The 19,934-nt window shown below is 29.1% G+C and overlaps 1 protein-coding gene across 1 annotated transcript in view; it reads right to left on the bottom strand.

Annotated features, from left to right (window-relative positions):
* Positions 1 to 338: 338 nt before the first annotated feature.
* LOC139843042 (cold-responsive protein kinase 1-like) overlaps positions 339 to 19,934 on the bottom strand; it is a 38,633-nt gene continuing 19,037 nt past the window's right edge. Inside the window, exons 2-7 of the mRNA XM_071833125.1 lie at positions 2,701 to 2,874; positions 2,480 to 2,634; positions 1,796 to 2,009; positions 1,049 to 1,280; positions 825 to 975; positions 339 to 725 (exon numbers count right to left, since the gene is read on the bottom strand). Coding sequence (XP_071689226.1) covers positions 339 to 725; positions 825 to 975; positions 1,049 to 1,280; positions 1,796 to 2,009; positions 2,480 to 2,634; positions 2,701 to 2,874 — 1,313 coding nt within the window. The remainder of the gene's footprint in view (positions 726 to 824; positions 976 to 1,048; positions 1,281 to 1,795; positions 2,010 to 2,479; positions 2,635 to 2,700; positions 2,875 to 19,934) is intronic.

The following is a 19,934-nucleotide window of genomic DNA, read 5'->3' as shown; positions in this document are numbered from 1 at the left end:
GTATTTTTGAATTGTCTACAAGTTTTATGTGATGGGATTCTTTTTTGCATTAAGTTGAGTTTCGTTTTATGATATTTTCACAGTTGAGATGTCCTTAACGAACATTTTTACATTAACTTAAGCTTCTTCTTTTACTTTACCTTTTTGAACTATTTGCCGTTTTTAATTAATATATATATACACAATACACAAATACACACTAATAGATGGTACATACATTTATGCTTTATGTTCTATCAAGAGATGCCACTCATTTACAAGCTTAGATGAAGTACAGAGTTTAAAAAAATCCTACGAAGAAATATATTATGTAAAAAAAAAAAACAAATAAATCCTTCTCAGACCAAATTCGTACCAAAGTTGGTTGAAATGCTTTGGCTAACGCTGAAATCTATAGAGTTTGGAGGTTGGGTCAAGTTAGGTGATTCACTTATGATAGAAGAAGGGAAATAATCCGAGATGACTTCCCAAGTTTGCTTATCATCAACCTTCGTGCGTCTTCCTCCTTCCAAAAACGTTGGTTTTATCGGTGACTTAACCATTTCGACCTTCCACGTCAGCATCGATACAATCTCTGACATCGGCGGTCTTAAGTTTGCATGAGGTTGAAGGCATAATAAAGCCACACGAATCGTTTGCATTACATCTTTCTCCACATAACCATCGTTCTGCATTCTCGGATCTATAAGATTGTCCATCTTTGACTTTTCGTACATCTTCCACGCCTATCGCCATCAAAGAAACATAAATAAATAAAATTATTATATTTCATTATTGTTTGACGATTTAGAATCGAATATTAGTAAAAAAAAAATAAAGCTTACATATTCAGGAAGGTATTGCATTTCTAATGGTAAAGTAAGATCAGTATTTTTCCTGCAGCTAATAATTTCGAGAACCAGAACTCCAAAACTGTATATGTCAGCTTTTTCGGATAGTTCTCCTTTAATAGCGTATTCCGGGGCTGTATAACCACTACAAATAAATAATACACGCATTATACTTTAAGTGATGATTATAGTTTTATATTTTAGGATTATTAACTTACAGTGTGCCAGCAAATGCTGTGCTGAGATAAGCTTGATCCTCAGGAAAGAACCTTGCGAGGCCAAAATCTCCGATTCTAGGTTGAAACTTAGCATCAAGAAGAATGTTACTGGCTTTGATATCTCTGTGTACGATTCTGATGTGTGAGTCCTCGTGTAGGTACTGTAATCCCCGAGCAATACCCAAAATTATTTGAAAACGTGTGCTCCAGTTCAGGTACTGATTGTTCTGGCCTGTTTGATCGAAACACCGGTATGGGTCATACTGACTTGGGAATTCAATGCGTTTTTTATTTTAGTGATGAAACTTGTCGTAAACCATGTATATATGTGTTTCATCGAACATTTTAGATATCACACGATGAGTGTAAACTACAATTACTACGATCATACATTTTCCATCGATTAGTGCACAGTGCACTGGACATAGGGAAGTGACAGCCCAACATAGCAATTTTTGTACTTAAGAAGCAAGTAGAGGTGGCAATTTCAGCCCATTTAAATGGGTTAATTTGGGTTAAATTTAATCTCTAAGGGGTCAAATGGGTTAAGCTAAACGATGCAAATCCACACAGTTTGTCATCTCTAGTATCTAACCCGATCCAACCAGACCCATTTTGGCCCTCATTTAAGCTAACGATTTTGACACAGCCCCATTTGACCCGTTACCAAACCCACATAGTTTGTCACCTCTAGCATCTAAAAGGAAGTTAACGTGTAACGGAAAGGGATTTTTAATAAACTCGTACCATAAATTATGAGGTCAAGACTCTTGTTCTTCATGTATTCATATACAAGTATTCGTTGAGGTCCCTCGGAGCAACAACCAAGAAGACGTACAAGGTTCTTGTGTTGTATGCTAGTGATCATTTGCACCTCTGCTAAAAATTCTGCATCTCCTTGTTGTGATTTATCAAGAGAAAGTTTCTTTACCGCAACTAGTCTCCCATCTTGTAACTTACCCTATAATAACACGTAAAATCATATATATTACTTGTCGATTTTCATTTTGTAGTTAATAAATCATCATAAAGTCCATTAAGCCATTAATAAATCATCCAAACCACTTGGGCTTTGCTCAAGTGGCCACCAGGACTCCTAGTGAAGCTGTAGGTCTTGGGTTCAATCCTTGACAATGTCCTCTGGAGCCTAATTAGGGATTTACAGTGGAAGGTGATTTACCTGTCATCGGGGTGACACCTGGATTCCCCGATGTCTGAGGTTACCTGGTATGGGGAGTCAATGTGCTCGTTCATAGGAGGGTTCCTCGTTAACAAAAAAAAATAAAAATCATCCATCATTTCTCAAAATTCATGAATCGCCTCCCCTTAATGTAAGTAGTTATGCTACTTGTCGATTTTCATTTTTTCGTTTTTACTGGTTGAACAACGATTATTACTCTATTAGTTAGTATCGTTTAAGGAAAAACTTACCAAATAGACGGGCCCAAAACCACCTTTTCCAAGAAAGTTACATTCATGGAAGTTTTTAGTCGCCTTCTTTAGCGCTTGGAATGTAAAACAGCTTATCGTCCTAAGGTTTCCACTGAAATAACCTTTTGAAGCCACAAAAAAAATGATCAGTTCAACTAGCATAGGTTTAGCACAAATACTTGATAAAAATATAGTTGAAAACAGCATGATAAAGTCACAACCTTTGCACATGTTTTCACGCTTTTCGGACTTTTTAAGTTGTGCTGGTCTGACAAATTTCCAGAAAAAGTATAAGATAATCAACAATATTAGCAGCACAATTAGCCCTCCAAGGAAAAACAACATGGGCGATGAATGGTGTTTCTTAGCGGAGCTATCTTCATTAGACGATATTGCTGCAAAACATCCACAAGTGATGTTACAATCAATATCTATATCCAAGGTTTCAAATGCTTAATATGTATTACAACATAGTATATGTTTCTTAATGCAAACATGGTAACTTAATTAAAATAGTAAGAAGATGATGATAATATGTGTATTAAAACCTTCAAGTAAGCGACGCATTTCTTCAATATTTTTACAAAACACAATATTTATTGTGCAATGTTTTTATTAGAGGAAATAAAAAAGGTGGGTGCAGTGTTTAAGCTTTAAATAAACCACTATCATCCAGTTGAAATCAAGAAAAAAAAAACAAAGAAAAGGGTAAGTGACTAAAGACAACATGGTGATGATCGAAGTCAAAAGTTGTTTATCGGAGTATTCAAAGTTACATTTCAAATTATAAAATTAAGACTGAGACAAAGTATAAAACATTATGTGGCGAATAATAATGATAAAAAAGTTGCAGTAAACATTAAAAATTGGAGCTAGTAGTGCCAAAAATGTAGATGTGATTGGCATACAAAATGCTGTCATCTACAAATTGAAATAAAGTAAGAGTTTTTTTTTTTTACTACAAAAAAAAAAAAAAAAAAAAAAAAAAAACAAGGAATATATATACATAGAAGTTGATATATATTTGTCAGAAATGTCACAAGAAGTCAAAAAAAACAATAAAGTTGTAGTGGTTTATATACCAACAATGAAGTATAATGCATATGATGTGTAAGCATATACCATACTGATACCAGGTGGTGCTCTTAATTATATCTAGGTAGGTGGTCAAGTGCAGCACTCTCTTTAATAAAATTGATTTGAATTTGATCTAGTCGATTTCAGTACAATATGAGTTCAAAACCTATGAAGGGTTATGTTTGAGTATAAAAGACTATTACTTGAATTCTTCTCGGGTTCTTTTCCTGGTTAATTGGAAAATCCTTGAATAGTTATTTTCTCATTTATTTTGGTGATGACTCAATTTCAAAAAATGGAACAGGGCCTGTTGATTCTGAGTCTATAGATAGCAACCACTTCTCGAAAACAAAACAAATGAAACTGAATTGGTTAATAATTGTAATACGGGGGGGGGGGGGGGGGGGGGGGGGGGTCATGAGTGATTGAGGTCCTGAGTTCCTTACAAGATAACCTAGTAGTTGGGGATTGGTTAATAATTGTAATACGGGGCGGCGGTCATGAGTTCCTTACAAGATAACCTAGTAGTTGGGGCCTTGAGTTCCTTACAAGAGGTCTTAGTTTCAAATCCCGTCTATGACGAATATTTAGTGGGGCCAGGGTTAATTAAAAACAACCAGAGAGTAATCATGATAGACCACGTACATCAAAGTATGGGGGTCGAATTACTCGTCCTCCCAGATAGCTCGAACAGGGAAAACCTTCTACCTTTATTCTGGATCATGGGTGAAAGACAAACAATACCGAATATATAAAGTTGGATCTTGTCCATTTGTTGATGAAGCTTTTGATTGTAAACAAAATGGAAGATCTTTGGCTTCGCTCCTAGATCGCTTCGTGAGCTTATTTGACAACGAGTGTTCGCCCCTTTAGAGAAAAGATAAGGGTAAGTACTACACGAGCTCGTAAGTAAAGTACATGAGCCTTGTATACGAAGCAGAGCGACCTCATCTTGTTGCTTTCGGCGAAGCTTCTAACACTGGATAATAGGATGACGATTTCATCAAATTAGCATTAGACTTGTGTGATGTTAAACTAGGTACGATCTTATGCGACTGGAAGATAATCACTCTTCGGGCAAAATATGAAGGTACTTTCTGTGTTAGTGCTATACATGACAATCATACGTGATCAAAAAGCAAAACAAAGCATCGTAACGCGATAGAGCGGTAGTGGGAGATATGATAATGGAAAAAAATGAAAGATCTATAGAGTTTTAAGGCTAAAAGATATAATGGACTATTGGACCATGTGGTTGATATTTATCGCGTTAACATATCTTATCAAAAAGCTTGGCAAGGTTGGAAAGCAACATTAAAACAGTTCAGAGGCGATCATGAGAATCTTTCAGCAAACTCCCATATATCTTGTTGAACTTGAAGCTACAATATACAGGAACAATCGTTGATATAAAAACATATGAATTTGGACGATTTTGAGATGTGTTTTGTGGCCATTGGTGCTTGTTTATTATTTTTTTAATAAAATTTCTTTTATGTACTAGTTTTATGAGTCCGTGTGTTACACGACAGTTGTATAAATTAATTTTTAATAACATTATTATTTATAAAGATCAAATGTATAATACAGTTACAATGAAAAAACTTTTATTATTCATAACATGAGTATGAATGCATTAATATTGAAAATATTATTATCGTAAACGTTAGTATTGAATACAATTACAATTTCATGACCCGTCCTAATTCATCCGGACGAAGTCCATATCGATTACAAACGATTCATAATAGTTGATTACATCGCGAGGTAAATGACCTCTATATGATACATTTTACAAACATTGCATTCGTTTTTAAAAGACAAACTTTCTTTACATCGAAAGTTAACGGCAAGCATACTATTTCATAATACATCCAACTATAATTAACTTAATAATAATCTTGATGAACTCGACGACTCGAATGCAACGTCTTTTGAAATATGTCATGAATGACTCCAAGTAATATCTCTAATATGAGTAAATGCACATCGGAAGATTTCTTTCGTACCTGAGAATAAACATACTTTAAAGTGTCAACCAAAAGGTTGGTGAGTTCATTAGTTTAACATAAATAATCATTTCCATCATTTTAATAGACTACAAGATTTTCATGTTCAGTTCTCATAAATAAACGTCTCATGCATAGAGACAAAAATAATCATTCATATGGATTGAACACCCGATAACCGACATTAACAAGATGCATATAAGAATATCCCCTATCATTCCGGGTTATCCTTCGGATATGATAAAACAACATCGAAGTACTAAAGCATCCGGTACTTTGGATGGGGTTCGTTAGGCCCAATAGATCTATCTTTAGGATTCGCGTCAATTAGTAGACTGGTTTACTAATTCTTAGGTTACCAAGTAAAAAGGGGCATATTCGGCTTCGATCATTCAACCATATAATGTAGTTTCGATTACTTGTGTCTATTTCGTAAAACATTTATAAAAGCAGCGCATGTATTCTCAGTCCCAAAAATATATATTGCAAAAGCATTTAAAAAGGGAGCAAATGAAACTCACCAAATGTATTTTGTAGTAAAAATACATATGATTATATTGAACAATGCAGGGTTGGCCTCCGATTCACGAACCTATATTAATTGTATATATCTTAAATCATATAATCGTAAACGAACAAAATATATGTATATTATTATTAGTGATATAATTTTTTTTATATTAATAACTTATAGGTTTCATTATTTAATTAAATATATTCATTTTATATATTTTAAGTAATTAAAGATATTGATATAGTTAAGTTATATGTATTAAATATATTTTTATATAAAGATCCTTTATTTATTAATTTAACAATAATACTAGATTAAGGATAGTAATAATAATAATAATAATAATAATAATAATAATAATAATAATAATAATAATAATAATAATAATAATAATAATAATAATAATAATAATAATAATAATAATAATAATAATAATAATGTTAATTTTAAAAATGATAGTTTTAATAAAGATAATAACTTTAATAATAATAATAATTTTACTAACAATGATGTTTTTAGTAATAAAGATAAAATGATAGTTTTACTAATAATGATTCTTTCAGTTCTACTATAGTTGTAAAAATAACAACTTTTAATAATAATAACATACTAATAATAATAATCTTATTAATAATGCTTATGTTTATAATAAAAATTCTAATATTTATAATGATACTAGTACTAATATTAATGAATATGATAATAAATTTTATTATGTTCATGATAGTAATAATCGTAATCATAATAGTGAGATTAATGCTAGAATTATAAAATAATAATAATAATAACATTAGTAATTAGTAATACTTATACTAATAATAATAATAATAACTCTAATACTTATATCTATAATAATATTAATAATTACAACTACACTACTTAATAATATCAACTATAAATTAGTCATGCTACTAAACTTTAGGAGTAATAATAACTATTATGATAATACTAACAATAAAAATAATGATAATAATAATAATAATAATAATAATAATAATAATAATAATAATAATAATAATAATAATAATAATAATAATAATAATAATAATAATAATAATAATAATAATAATAATAATAATAAAAGAAATCAAAGGCTACCTTAGCAAGCTTTAAAAAGAAATTGATGTTGCAGCCCAGAGTTAATCTCGAGACCTCCCGCTCACACCCAATACCCCTTAACCGTTCCGCTATACTTATTTTTCTGAATATTATACCCCGTAAATAATATATATGCTATATATAATAGTCTCTATCATCCTTCTTCTTCCACAAGATTAGTCGATAAAAAAAAATCATCAAAACACTGGTTTAGACACTTCAAAATATTTATAATTAATCAATATCCAATGTTTTTTTACTCCTCGCAAACAACAACAAAATATATAAAAGATATAAAGAGTGCTCCTGTTCGTCGCATATGTAGAAAAAAAATAATTTTGATTTTTGAATTTAAGATGTTTTTAGATAATCATTACAACATGAATTGTTTTTGAAATCGTTCATAGAAACTTTGTAAATCCTTGATTTTACCAGAAACACTAACACCATTACAAATTTCGTGATAACCCAATAGTTTGACTTTTTGTTCGAAATATTTGACTTCAAAATTCGACTTTGATATGGCGATTTAAGACCTGAGAATTTGAGAAAACTTTCACGACATGATTTAGAACATTGCTGCATTTCTACTTTTCTTCAATTTGCTCCGGATCAATTTAGTGGTTAATTGGGTTCGTTCATGAGACAGAAGAAGAAAAAAGAAGAGAAAAAAATAATAAGAGGAAACCTTTTTCTTATTCTGTAACAGAAGTGTATACATGAAGTGCTTTGAATGATTGAGTCCAAAAAAAAATTATAAAAAGAAAAAAAAAATCGATCAAAAGTCCTTTGTAGGGTTGTTGAATCCTGACTTGGTATCACGAGCAGCACAGCAAAAATATAACATACAAATAACAAAAAGATAAAGATAGATGGAGACTTGTAACCAGAATTTTTGGCGTAATATTAGTATTATATATCATGTATTTATATTTTTATATAATTATATTTATATATATATCCGTATTTGTATCTCTAAATATATCTGTAATTTTGTTTAGGCTTATACAATTAATTATAAACTGTTTATATTTCAATATTCATGTATCTGTATTTATATCCAAATTTGTATATCTCTTTTACTTATATAATTGTATTTATAAATTATAATTATCTTGTTAATAAATATAACTATAATAATATTACTCTTAATATTATAAATAATAGTAATACTAATGATAATAATTCCTATAATACTTTATAGGTATAACAATAAAAATTTTAATACAAATAATAACAATAATAATCATAATACTAACAATAATAACTTTTAATCATGATAACTTATACATATCAAATTCTATATATTTTATATAGTAATATTAATAATACAAATATTAACATTTATAATGAAAGTAAGGTTAGTAATATAACTTTAAATATTTTAACTTGTACTTAGTCTTTATTATTAATATGATATAATAACATATATAGAATATAGAATATTTATACATTTTATATATATTATCATATACAGACCACATTAATATGTATAGATTCATATATATATATATATATATATATATATATATATATATATATATATATATATATATATATATATATATATATATATATATATATATATATATATATATATATATATATATATATATATATATATATATATATATATAGATAGATAGATAGATAGATATTTATTTTAATAGCCACTTCATTATTTTATATACTACTTTACATATACAACTCAATTGATTAAATTGTATTTTATTTTACATACCTAATTCTAATGTTTCAGTTATATTTTACTATTTCCAATTATTATATATACTTTCGTTATATTATATTATATGTACACATTTATTTGCATACATTTGTTCGTGAATCGTCGAGCACAGTCTAAAGGTAAAATGTATACATGAAACAGTTCAAACTTTCTGAGACTTGTCATTTCAGACTTTGCTTATCGTGTCGAAATATATAATAAGTTTAAGTTTAAATTTGGTCGGAAATTGCCGGGTCGTCACAGTACCTACCCCTTAAAGAAATTTCGTCCCGAAATTTGAGTAAGGTGGTCATGGCTAACAATAAAAATATTTTCATGACGAATATGAGTTGATAAAGAGAGTTTTATCATTATTGATTAATATAGATAAAACCATTTGATTTTGTGAAGAGTACGAGTGAAGCTATCGCAAAATTGTGAAATGAGAAAATTAAGGATTTGTCTTGACTTTTAATGTAGTCTGGTTTGAATTCCGGAATTCAAGAGATTTAAAGAAAATCTTCGAAATCTAAAAGATTTGATTCTTCGGCAAATCAGGAATTTAGGATCTCTCTAATTAAATGCGGAGATTTGCCTTGATTTCTCTATCAGATATTTCATTATAAAATAACTTCTTCTGTTCCGTAACTTTTACCATTCCTATACTCAATTCCCAAATTCAAAAGATTGTAAAGAATGCTTAACCCAGTCCTGATTCTTGTCCTTATCCTTACTATCACAACAATCATCCTCCTTTTCCAACTTCCACCAGAGGAATCTGTTTTCTTCTACCTCGCCCTTGGGGTTACAGTGTTTTTAATTCTCCCGTGTCTTTATGTTGCGATAAACATTGATATACACGGTTTGTAGTTTATGTGTTGTTATCGGGCTTTATATCTTCGCTTATACTTCGAAATTCTTGCTTCTGCTTTCTATAATCATTGTCATCCCCAGTTAATACTCCCCCCTATTTGCTGCGATTTATACTCAAATTTCTATTTCGGAGCTTTGTCCCTTCGTTTCTTCTTCTTGCGATTGGGCATCTCTTGTAATGGTCCAGAATTCGTAGATATAAGTTTCAGAATGAACATTGTTAATGTCTTAAGAAAGAAACGGTAATAGCACAATTTGACTTGTCAAATTACCAGAATTCAAGGAAAGATAGGACTATCAAGAAAATATGTTCTTGATATGTTTATAGATTAGACAGAACGTAGGAGTCGTGTAACATGGCACATGATGACGTTATGATCTGTGAATCATCACATTCCATTTAGAAACTCGGCATGACTTACTGTAATATAATCACGTTGATCAAGTGTCATTATATTATACTAACTCATGCTTCAGCTCCCAACACTACTTCAAAACATTCGTATTTTAAACTCGAAAGTTTACAGAATATAGAAACTAATAGTTTCTCATATGATGTAACACTGATAGCTCAAAGGGATAAATGATTTCAGATAAGATTAGTTATGAAAATATATTCAGAAATCTCGAGGATATTTATAATGAAAGATACGATAATATCTTTGAATATCTAAGATCAGAGGATGATGGAGACTATTGTCCGCAAGGATTTAGAGTAAGGAGCAAGATATTCGCTAAAGACTTCAGCAGGTATTGAATCATTCGAATTCTTTGAAGTCAAACTTAGTCTTTGTGATTTGTCCACGGCTTCCTTCATAGTTTCGCATAATCCGTTTTTCGGTACTAAATTTTCTATTGAACGTTTCCAACACTCCATTATTTATCATCAAACTTTCGACTGTTAAGGTGATTTACAGTTTTGCTGGTTCCTTCAGCTTTTTCAACATTTAGTGTATAGATTCGTAGACTTGGTGCTTTTCAGGGTTTCAGAATGGAAGATCATAATTCTAAGAGGTAAATGTTATATGTATACATATAACTGTTGATGTGGAAACGTTGCAAGACTCACAATACAGATTTGCTGATTCCCGGTAATTGGTATGGCAATTCTCGTTACAAGATGGGGATGAGTATATGATAGGGTTTCAATGAATAAATATAATGATTTATCAGAGGGATTTAAACCAAGAAGCAACGAGGTTGCTTGTACGTCTGCTGGTAATATGGTAGAATATGAAAGGTTCCCCGATAACAATAAAAGAGCACGCATATATATCAAGGTTATAGTAAGGCTAGTCCGATTGAAAAGTCGAAGTTGACTTGCTGGAGCTGTGACAAAATTTGCTACCTTGAAAAGGAATTGTAAAGTTATTTTGGGTAATAATAATGCTAAAGGAGCTAACACAGATACGGGTTAAACGTTTTACTCAGGTTCCGAGTGTTTTCAAATGCATATCTATATTCATCATTCTTTTCTTCCGTAGATGGAGTGCGGTTGGTTCGTTCTCTCGACTGAAGTGTTGTCAAGAATCATGATAGGTTTGAACGCAGATTGTAATCGTCAAGATACAAATGAGGTTTAAGATGAAATCAAGTGGCAAACTTGAAGAAATGTTTAGTTTCATATGTTATAATCAATATTTTAATTATCCAATGTCATTAGTCCACAGTCGATAGTCCACAATTAACAGTCTAATAATTCATATATAATTTAATATATAATATTCAAATTAATTAATACGTATTGTGACCCGTGTACATGTCTCAGACTCTATCACAACTCAAAGTATATATATTATTATAGAATCAACCTCAACCCTGTATAGCTAACTCGATCATTACAGCATATAGAGTATCTATGGTAATTCCAAATAATATATATATATATATATATATATATATATATATATATATATATATATATATATATATATATATATGCGTCGATATGATATGTCAAAACCTTGTATACGTGTCCCGATATTTAAAGTGCGTAAAAAATAAATAACAGAAATTAAATGACGATAAATAAAGTGCATAAAGTAAATAAAAGAAATTAAATGACGATAAATAAAATTGCGAGAATATAAATTGCGATAAATAAATTGCGATAAAATAAAATGTAATACGGAGTTAACAGTTAGCTAGGAACAGTTAGCTAGGATTTTGTTAGCGTGGTTTCTTAACAAAATTTCATATTGTTAATTAGTCTGTTTCTAATCAATTTTTATTGTGTCCATTATTTCTTCATTATGCCACTTGTTGGATTCTGATAGGTCAAAATTCAAATATGAAATTGGATGAAAATGGTTATTCGGTGGTGAACGGATACGATTATCGGTGGTTGTAAGTAGGATAGTAAATGACTGTTGAATCAGCTTCGACGAATGTACAGTGTAACTTATTAAGGTGAAATCTAAATATTCCTCGGGTATTACCTACCCGTTAAAATATTTTCACCATTAACAGTTTATACGAAAGAATTTTTAATTACAATCTTTGTGAAAATATACTTACATTTATATTTTCTTCAGATGTAATCATGGATTTAATGAGTTAATATAGTATTAAACTCATTTGATTTACCGTCAAAACTAGAATACATAATCTCTAGAACATTAGAGATTACATAATCGCCATGAAGAATGAAGATAATTAATGTAAAACGATACGTAGAATGATGATTATACTCGAGGTACAGAATGAGATGTTGAGGCATGTGATGTTGCTGAAGCTGATAAGTTTTGCACCATATCCTCCAAATTGATTACTCGAGCGCGAAGCTCGTTGACTTTTTCTATTATTCCGGAATGATTGTCGGTCGGAACAAGCGGATGAATAAGGTTTAGAATATGAGTTATGATATAGTCGTGGCGAGATACTCTGGAAATGAGAGAGAAAATGGTGTTTCGAACAGGTTTGACGGTAAGTGCTTAGGGTTCTCCGTCAAGTGGTGAATTCGGTTGGTGGAAAGGATCGCCTTCTTCTCGTTTCCATTGATTAAGTCGATTACGAACCTATCAGATGAATTATGGATGGCTGATTGATTGATTCATTCAGGTGACACCGCTTTCGGAGCTTAGGTGAATATCCATGTCGGAATAGCTGTAGGAATAACTATCGGAATAGCTATCGAAATCTGAGGGACTCGAACTGGTTGAGGGATTCATCTCGTACTATCAGATGAAGGATTTTTGATAAGAAATAGATTATAGGATGTAGATTAGTACCCTGCAATACCTAATTTACATATGCATATATAATACTAAAATCCCATAAGTTACGGAGGAATCTACGGAAGCTGTCAGGCAAAGGCAACAAGAACAGATACGCTAAGATATGAATTTTGTATATAAACTATTCATGCAGTCAATGCAGTAAAACGTGTCTAGATTAAGAATGATAAGCAGGTAATTTCCAAAGGATGATAAGTAGATGATTTTTGACACGAAATGATAAGCAAAACTTTTGACATGCAGACACGGTCGAAGTCCAGACTCACTAATGCATCCTAACGACTTATCAGTTAGACACACTAATGCAGATATGGTTCACTAAGACCACTGCTCTGATACCAACTTTCATGACCCGTCCTAATCCATCCGGACGAAGTCCATATAGATTACAAACGATTCATAATAGTTGATTACATCGCGAGGTAAATGACCTCTATATGATACATTTTACAAACATTGCATTCGTTTTTAAAAGACAAACTTTCTTTACATCGAAAGTTGATGGCAAGCATACTATTTCATAATACCTCCAACTATAATTGACTTAATAATAATCTTGATGAACTCGACGACTAGAATGCAACGTCTTTTGAAATATGTCATGAATGACTCCAAGTAATATCTCTAATATGAGTAAATGCATATCAGAAGATTTCTTTCGTACCTGAGAATAAACATGCTTTAAAGTGTCAACCAAAAGGTTGGTGAGTTCATTAGGTTAACATAAATAATCATTTCCATCATTTTAATAGACCACAAGATTTTCATTTTCAGTTCTCATAAATAAACGTCCCATGCATAGAGACAAAAATAATCATTCATATGGATTGAACACCTGGTAACCGACATTAACAAGATGCATATAAGAATATCCCCTATCATTCCAGGAAATCCTTCGGACATGATAAAACAACATCGAAGTACTAAAGCATCCGGTACTTTAGAATGGGGTTCGTTAGGCCCAATAGATCTATCTTTAGGATTCGCGTCAATTAGTAGACTGGTTTGCTAATTCTTAGGTTACCAAGTAAAAAGGGGCATATTCGGCTTCGATCATTCAACCATATAATGTAGTTTCGATTACTTGTGTCTATTTCGTAAAACATTTATAAAAGCAGCGCATGTATTCTCAGTCCCAAAAATATATATTGCAAAAGCATTTAAAAAGGGAGCAAATGAAACTCACCAAATGTATTTTGTAGTAAAAATACATATGACTATATTGAACAATGCAGGGTTGGCCTCCGATTCATGAACCTATATTAATTGTATATCTCTTAAATCATATAATCGTAAACGAACAAAATATATGTATATTATTATTAGTGATATAATTTTTTTTATATTAATAACTTATAGGTTTCATTATTTAATTAAATATATTCATTTTATATATTTAAAGTAATTAAAGATATTGATATAGTTAAGTTATATGTATTAAATATATTTTTATATAAAGATCATTTATTTGTTAATTTAACAATAATACTAGATTAAGGATAGTAATAATAATGAAAGTAATAATGGTAATAATAATAATAATAATAATAATAATAATAATAATAATAATAATAATAATAATAATAAAAATGTTAATTTTAAAAATGATAATTTTAATAAAGATAATAACTTTAATAATAATAATAATTTTACTAACAATGATGTTTTTAGTAATAAAGATAAAATGATAGTTTTACTAATAATGATTCTTTCAGTTCTACTATAGTTGTAAAAATAACAACTTTTAATAATAATAACATACTAATAATAATAATCTTATTAATAATGCTTATGTTTATAATAAAAATTCTAATATTTATAATGATACTAGTACTAATATTAATGAATATGATAATAAATTTTATTATGTTCATGATAGTAATAATCGTAATCATAACATTAGTAATTAGTAATACTTATATTAATAATAATAATAATAACTCTAATACTTATATCTATAATAATATTAATAATTACAACTACACTACTTAATAATATCAACCATAATATTAGTCATACTACTAAACTTTAGGAGTAATAATAACTATTATGATAATACTAACAATAAAAATAATGATAATAATAATAATAATAATAATAATAATAATAATAATAATAATAATAATAATAATAATAATAATAAAAGAAATCAAAGGCTACCTTAGCAAGCTTTAAAAAGAAATTGATGTTGCAGCCCAGAATTGAACCCGAGACCTCCCGCTCACACCCAATACCCCTTAACTGTTCCGCTATACTTGTTTTTCTGAATATTATACCCCGTAAATAACATATATGCTATATCTAATAGTCTCTATCCTCCTTCTTCCACAAGATTAGTCGATCCAAAAAAAAATCATCAAAACACTAGTTTAGACACTTCAAAATATATATAATTAATCAATATCCAATGTTTTTTTACTCCTCGCAAACAACAACAAAAAAATTTAAAAGATATAAAGAGTGCTCCTGTTCGTCGCATATGTAGAAAAAGAAGAATTTTGATTTTTGAATTTAAGATGTTTTTAGATAATCATTACAACATGAATTGTTTTTGAAATCGTTCATAGAAACTTTGTAAATCCTTGATTTTACCAGAAACTCTAACACCATTACAAATTTCGTGATAACCCAATAGTTTGACTTTTTGTTCGAAATATTTGACTTCAAAATTCGACTTTGATATGGCGATTTAAGACCTGAGAATTTGAGGAAACGTTCACGACATGATTTAGAACATTGCTTCATTTCTACTTTTCTTCAATTTGCTCCGGATCAATTTAGTGGTTAATTGGGTTCGTTCATGAGACAGAAGAAGAAAAAAGAAGAGAAAAAAAAATAATAAGAGGAACCCTTTTTCTTATTCTGTAACAGAAGTGTATACATGAAGTGCTTTGAATGATTGAGTCCAAAAAAAAATTATAAAAAGAAAAAAAAATCGATCAAAAGTCCTTTGTAGGGTTGTTGAATCCTGACTTGGTATCACGAGCAGCACAGCAAAAATATAACATACAAATAACAAAAAGATAAAGAAAGATGGAGACTTGTAACCAGAATTTTTGGCGTAATATTAGTATTATATATCATGTATTTATATTTTTATATAATTATATATATATATATATATATAATATATATATATATATATATATATATATATATATATATATATCCGTATTTGTATCTCTAAATATATCTGTAATTTTTTTAGGCTTATACAATTAATTATAAACTATTTATATTTCAATATTCATGTATCTGTATTTATATCCAAATTTGTATATCTCTTTTACTTATATAATTGTATTTATAAATTATAATTTATCTTGTTAATAAATATAACTATAATAATATTACTCTTAATATTATAAATAATAGTAATACTAATGATAATAATTCCTATAATACTTTATAGGTATAACAATAAAAAATTTAATACAAATAATAACAATAATAATCATAATACTAACAATAATAACTTTTAATCATGATAACTTATACATATCAAATTCTATATATTTTATAAAGTAATATTAATAATACAAATATTAACATTTATGATGAAAGTAAGGTTAGTAATATAACTTTAAATATTTTAACTTGTACTTAGTCTTTATTATTAATATGATATAATAACATATATATAATATTTAATATTTATACATTTTATATATATTATCATATACATACAACATTAATTATGTATAGATTCATATATATATATATATATATATATATATATATATATATATATATATATATACACATATATAGATATTTATTTTAATAGCCACTTCATTATTTTATATACTACTTTACATATACAACTCAATTGATTAAATTGTATTTTATTTTACATACCTAATTCTAATGTTTCAGTTATATTTTACTATTTCCAATTATTATATATACTTTCGTTATATTATATTATATGTACACATTTATTTACATACATTTGTTCGTGAATCGTCGAGCACAGTCTAAAGGTAAAATGTATACATGAAACAGTTCAAACTTTTTGAGACTCGTCATTTCAGACTTTGCTTATCGTGTCGAAATATATAATAAGTTTAAGTTGAAATTTGGTCAGAAATTGCCGGGTCGTCACATACAATACAACAATCAATTATTCTCATTTAATGTCGCACAGTTTCTTGAAGACATGGTGATATACGTTTATGAGCCTGTCCGTTAAAATACACCTCCGCAAATGTCAAAAAGTTTGATATACTTTAAGTTTATTCAAATATCATATTTTGTTTAATATAGATATTTGATTGTTTATTTAAATTAATTTATATATCTAAGTTTTATTTAAAGTTTATTCATTTATATCAACACATTTATGTTGTAAAATATGAATACTTTTCATATTTAAAAAATTATTTGTTTATTTAATTTAATATATAACTAACTTATTGTGTTTAGAATATGAATATTTTTTCAAATTTTAAAAAATCAATTAATAAATTAGAAGGACTAACATAATGACACCTGGCAGTTTCAATGAAAACACGACACGTCAGCATTATGACACATGATTTATATAATGTATATACATATACATATATATATATATATATATATGTATATATATATATATATATATATATATATATATATATATATATATATATATATATATATATATATATAGATATGAACTTTAAAATACAAAACATAACCAAAAAAAAAAAAACTAAACTGAAATAAGGGGCTAACTATATAATTTACAGAAAATAAGGATGAACAAGTATAAGTTAGTGTAGAACCTCACGGACCATCCATATAATTTAAACTTTAAAAAAATAGGTGATTCTTACGGCAAATTTTTAGTCATACACAACTAAGATTGCGTTTGATATTGAATGATCTAGTGTTGAATATCATTTGAATGATTCAAAAGTTTTGAATGAAGTTGGCTATGAATGAAAATAACCAATAATTTGTTTGATAATAATTCTGAATGAGATTAGTTCTGAACGACGTAAAATTAACTTATTACTAGTAACTTTTTGCATTGACAAAAAAAATATATAGTTGTTTAATAAGTGTTCATAATATAATTTAACAAGGATATAACATAGTATTTAGGTGTTTAATGGTTAAAAGGGTATTGCAGCTCTGAATGGTTCATCATTTAATGTCTAACCATTTAGCATACTATATCATTCAGAGGTCAGAAACAAACACACTAAATGTTGAATGATTCAACATTCGCATTGAACCATTCAATAAAGAGGTAATCAAACTCACCCTAAATGTAGTCCAAGGTATTGTTTAGAGAAAAAATTTCATGATATGGACTAAACTTCAACAGGATCACAGTTGGTCCCAACTTTTAAAAATAATACACGAATAGTCCAAAGTTTAAACGCTCGTTAGTATCTACCCGTTAAGTTAAACACTTGATTGGCACATGATAGGATATTTGCTGTTTCACATGATGCAAATCTAAACCCTAATCTATCTATCTATCTATTTCCTTATTATATAAGAGCTCTAGAAGTCGAGTAAAGTCACCACCGTTAAACCATTTAACGCTGGGGACGTCGACCGGCCGCCACTCCGTCCCGGCGTTAATCTACAGTCGCCATCCGCCGTCACCTCTCACCGTTACCCACCCGATGCTGTTTCTATTTCTTTTTCTTTTTTTCATTTTCTTTCACTATTTTTTTTGTTTTTGTTTTGATTTTTGTAGTTGGCAAATTAAAGATGTTGCTGTTGAATTCACCATTGTTGGTGTTGAAGATGAAGAGGGAGGATGAAGATGGAGAGAGAGAGAGAGAGGGAGAAGAAAAAAAAAGAGGCTGTAAGAATCTCACAATTTTAGTTATTATTTATTTATGTTTTTAATGTTTATTATATATTAAATAACATAAATATTCATTAAAATAAATAATTAAATTTAAAATTTAAAAAATAAAATTGAATTTAACACTGAAACTAAACACTGAACGATTTTCCCTGTTTTAACCTCAGTGTTAAATTTAACGCCGAGATTTAACGCTCAACGACTGTTAGTGCCAAAAAACCCTGACCCATGTTTTTATCCCCGAAATAACTTACGGGGTTTCTTTACAAACCCTAATTTTTCTAACTAAACGTAAAAAAAAAAACCTAAATTGACTGCAATCAATCACTTTTGATCGATGGAACGTAATCAATTGTATCGACTACAAAATCTGTGCTGATTTTTTGTTTGCATCAAAAGCCGACGAATTTAAAGAATTAGCAACAAAACCATTAAAATCCTTACCATATGATACACCAGGACAGACATTTGTGGCATTTGAAAAACCATATATTATAATCCTCTGGTCTCATGATTAGTTCTCTTTTTCCTCGATTTCATTGTTTTTCTATGCTTAAATTTGAATTGCGGATCATTTGAATATATATAGCTTTAATATAATGATTGTTGTAGGAATTAGATATTGGATTTTTGATTATAGAACTGACTTGGTTAATTGGCTAAATCTTGAATTTTTTTTTCCTCTTAAGCTTTTGATAAGCATATGTTTGACCTTCTCTTTGGTCCATAATTAATGTCATTTGTATCAAGAATGCTTAATGAATAATGACAGTATTTTAAAGCTTTTGAATACGAATCTCATCAGCAATTGAACCAAGCTGAGGGGTTTGATCGTGCCAAACCATAACTAAAACTTCCATAACACTTCAAATCAAAGTCATAGACAAACTCAAACTTGAAAGAGCCATTATCAAGATGGAAACTTTATAACAAAAAGCACCCATTTTGCACCCATCACGCATATACCAACCCAACACCACATCATCACTTTGGAAAAGATCATTGAACTTTGCCATTTTAACTACCATAATTTCTTGATCTGGCACATAATGAAATTGAATTTGATTGAAGCCAAATATATCACCTAATAGAGAACTTGGATTGTATCAC

The sequence above is a fragment of the Rutidosis leptorrhynchoides genome, chromosome 4 (assembly GCF_046630445.1).
Source record: "Rutidosis leptorrhynchoides isolate AG116_Rl617_1_P2 chromosome 4, CSIRO_AGI_Rlap_v1, whole genome shotgun sequence".
NCBI lineage: Eukaryota > Viridiplantae > Streptophyta > Magnoliopsida > Asterales > Asteraceae > Rutidosis > Rutidosis leptorrhynchoides.
Note: the sequence above shows the minus strand (reverse complement) of the source record. Positions and strands in the feature narration are given on the sequence as shown.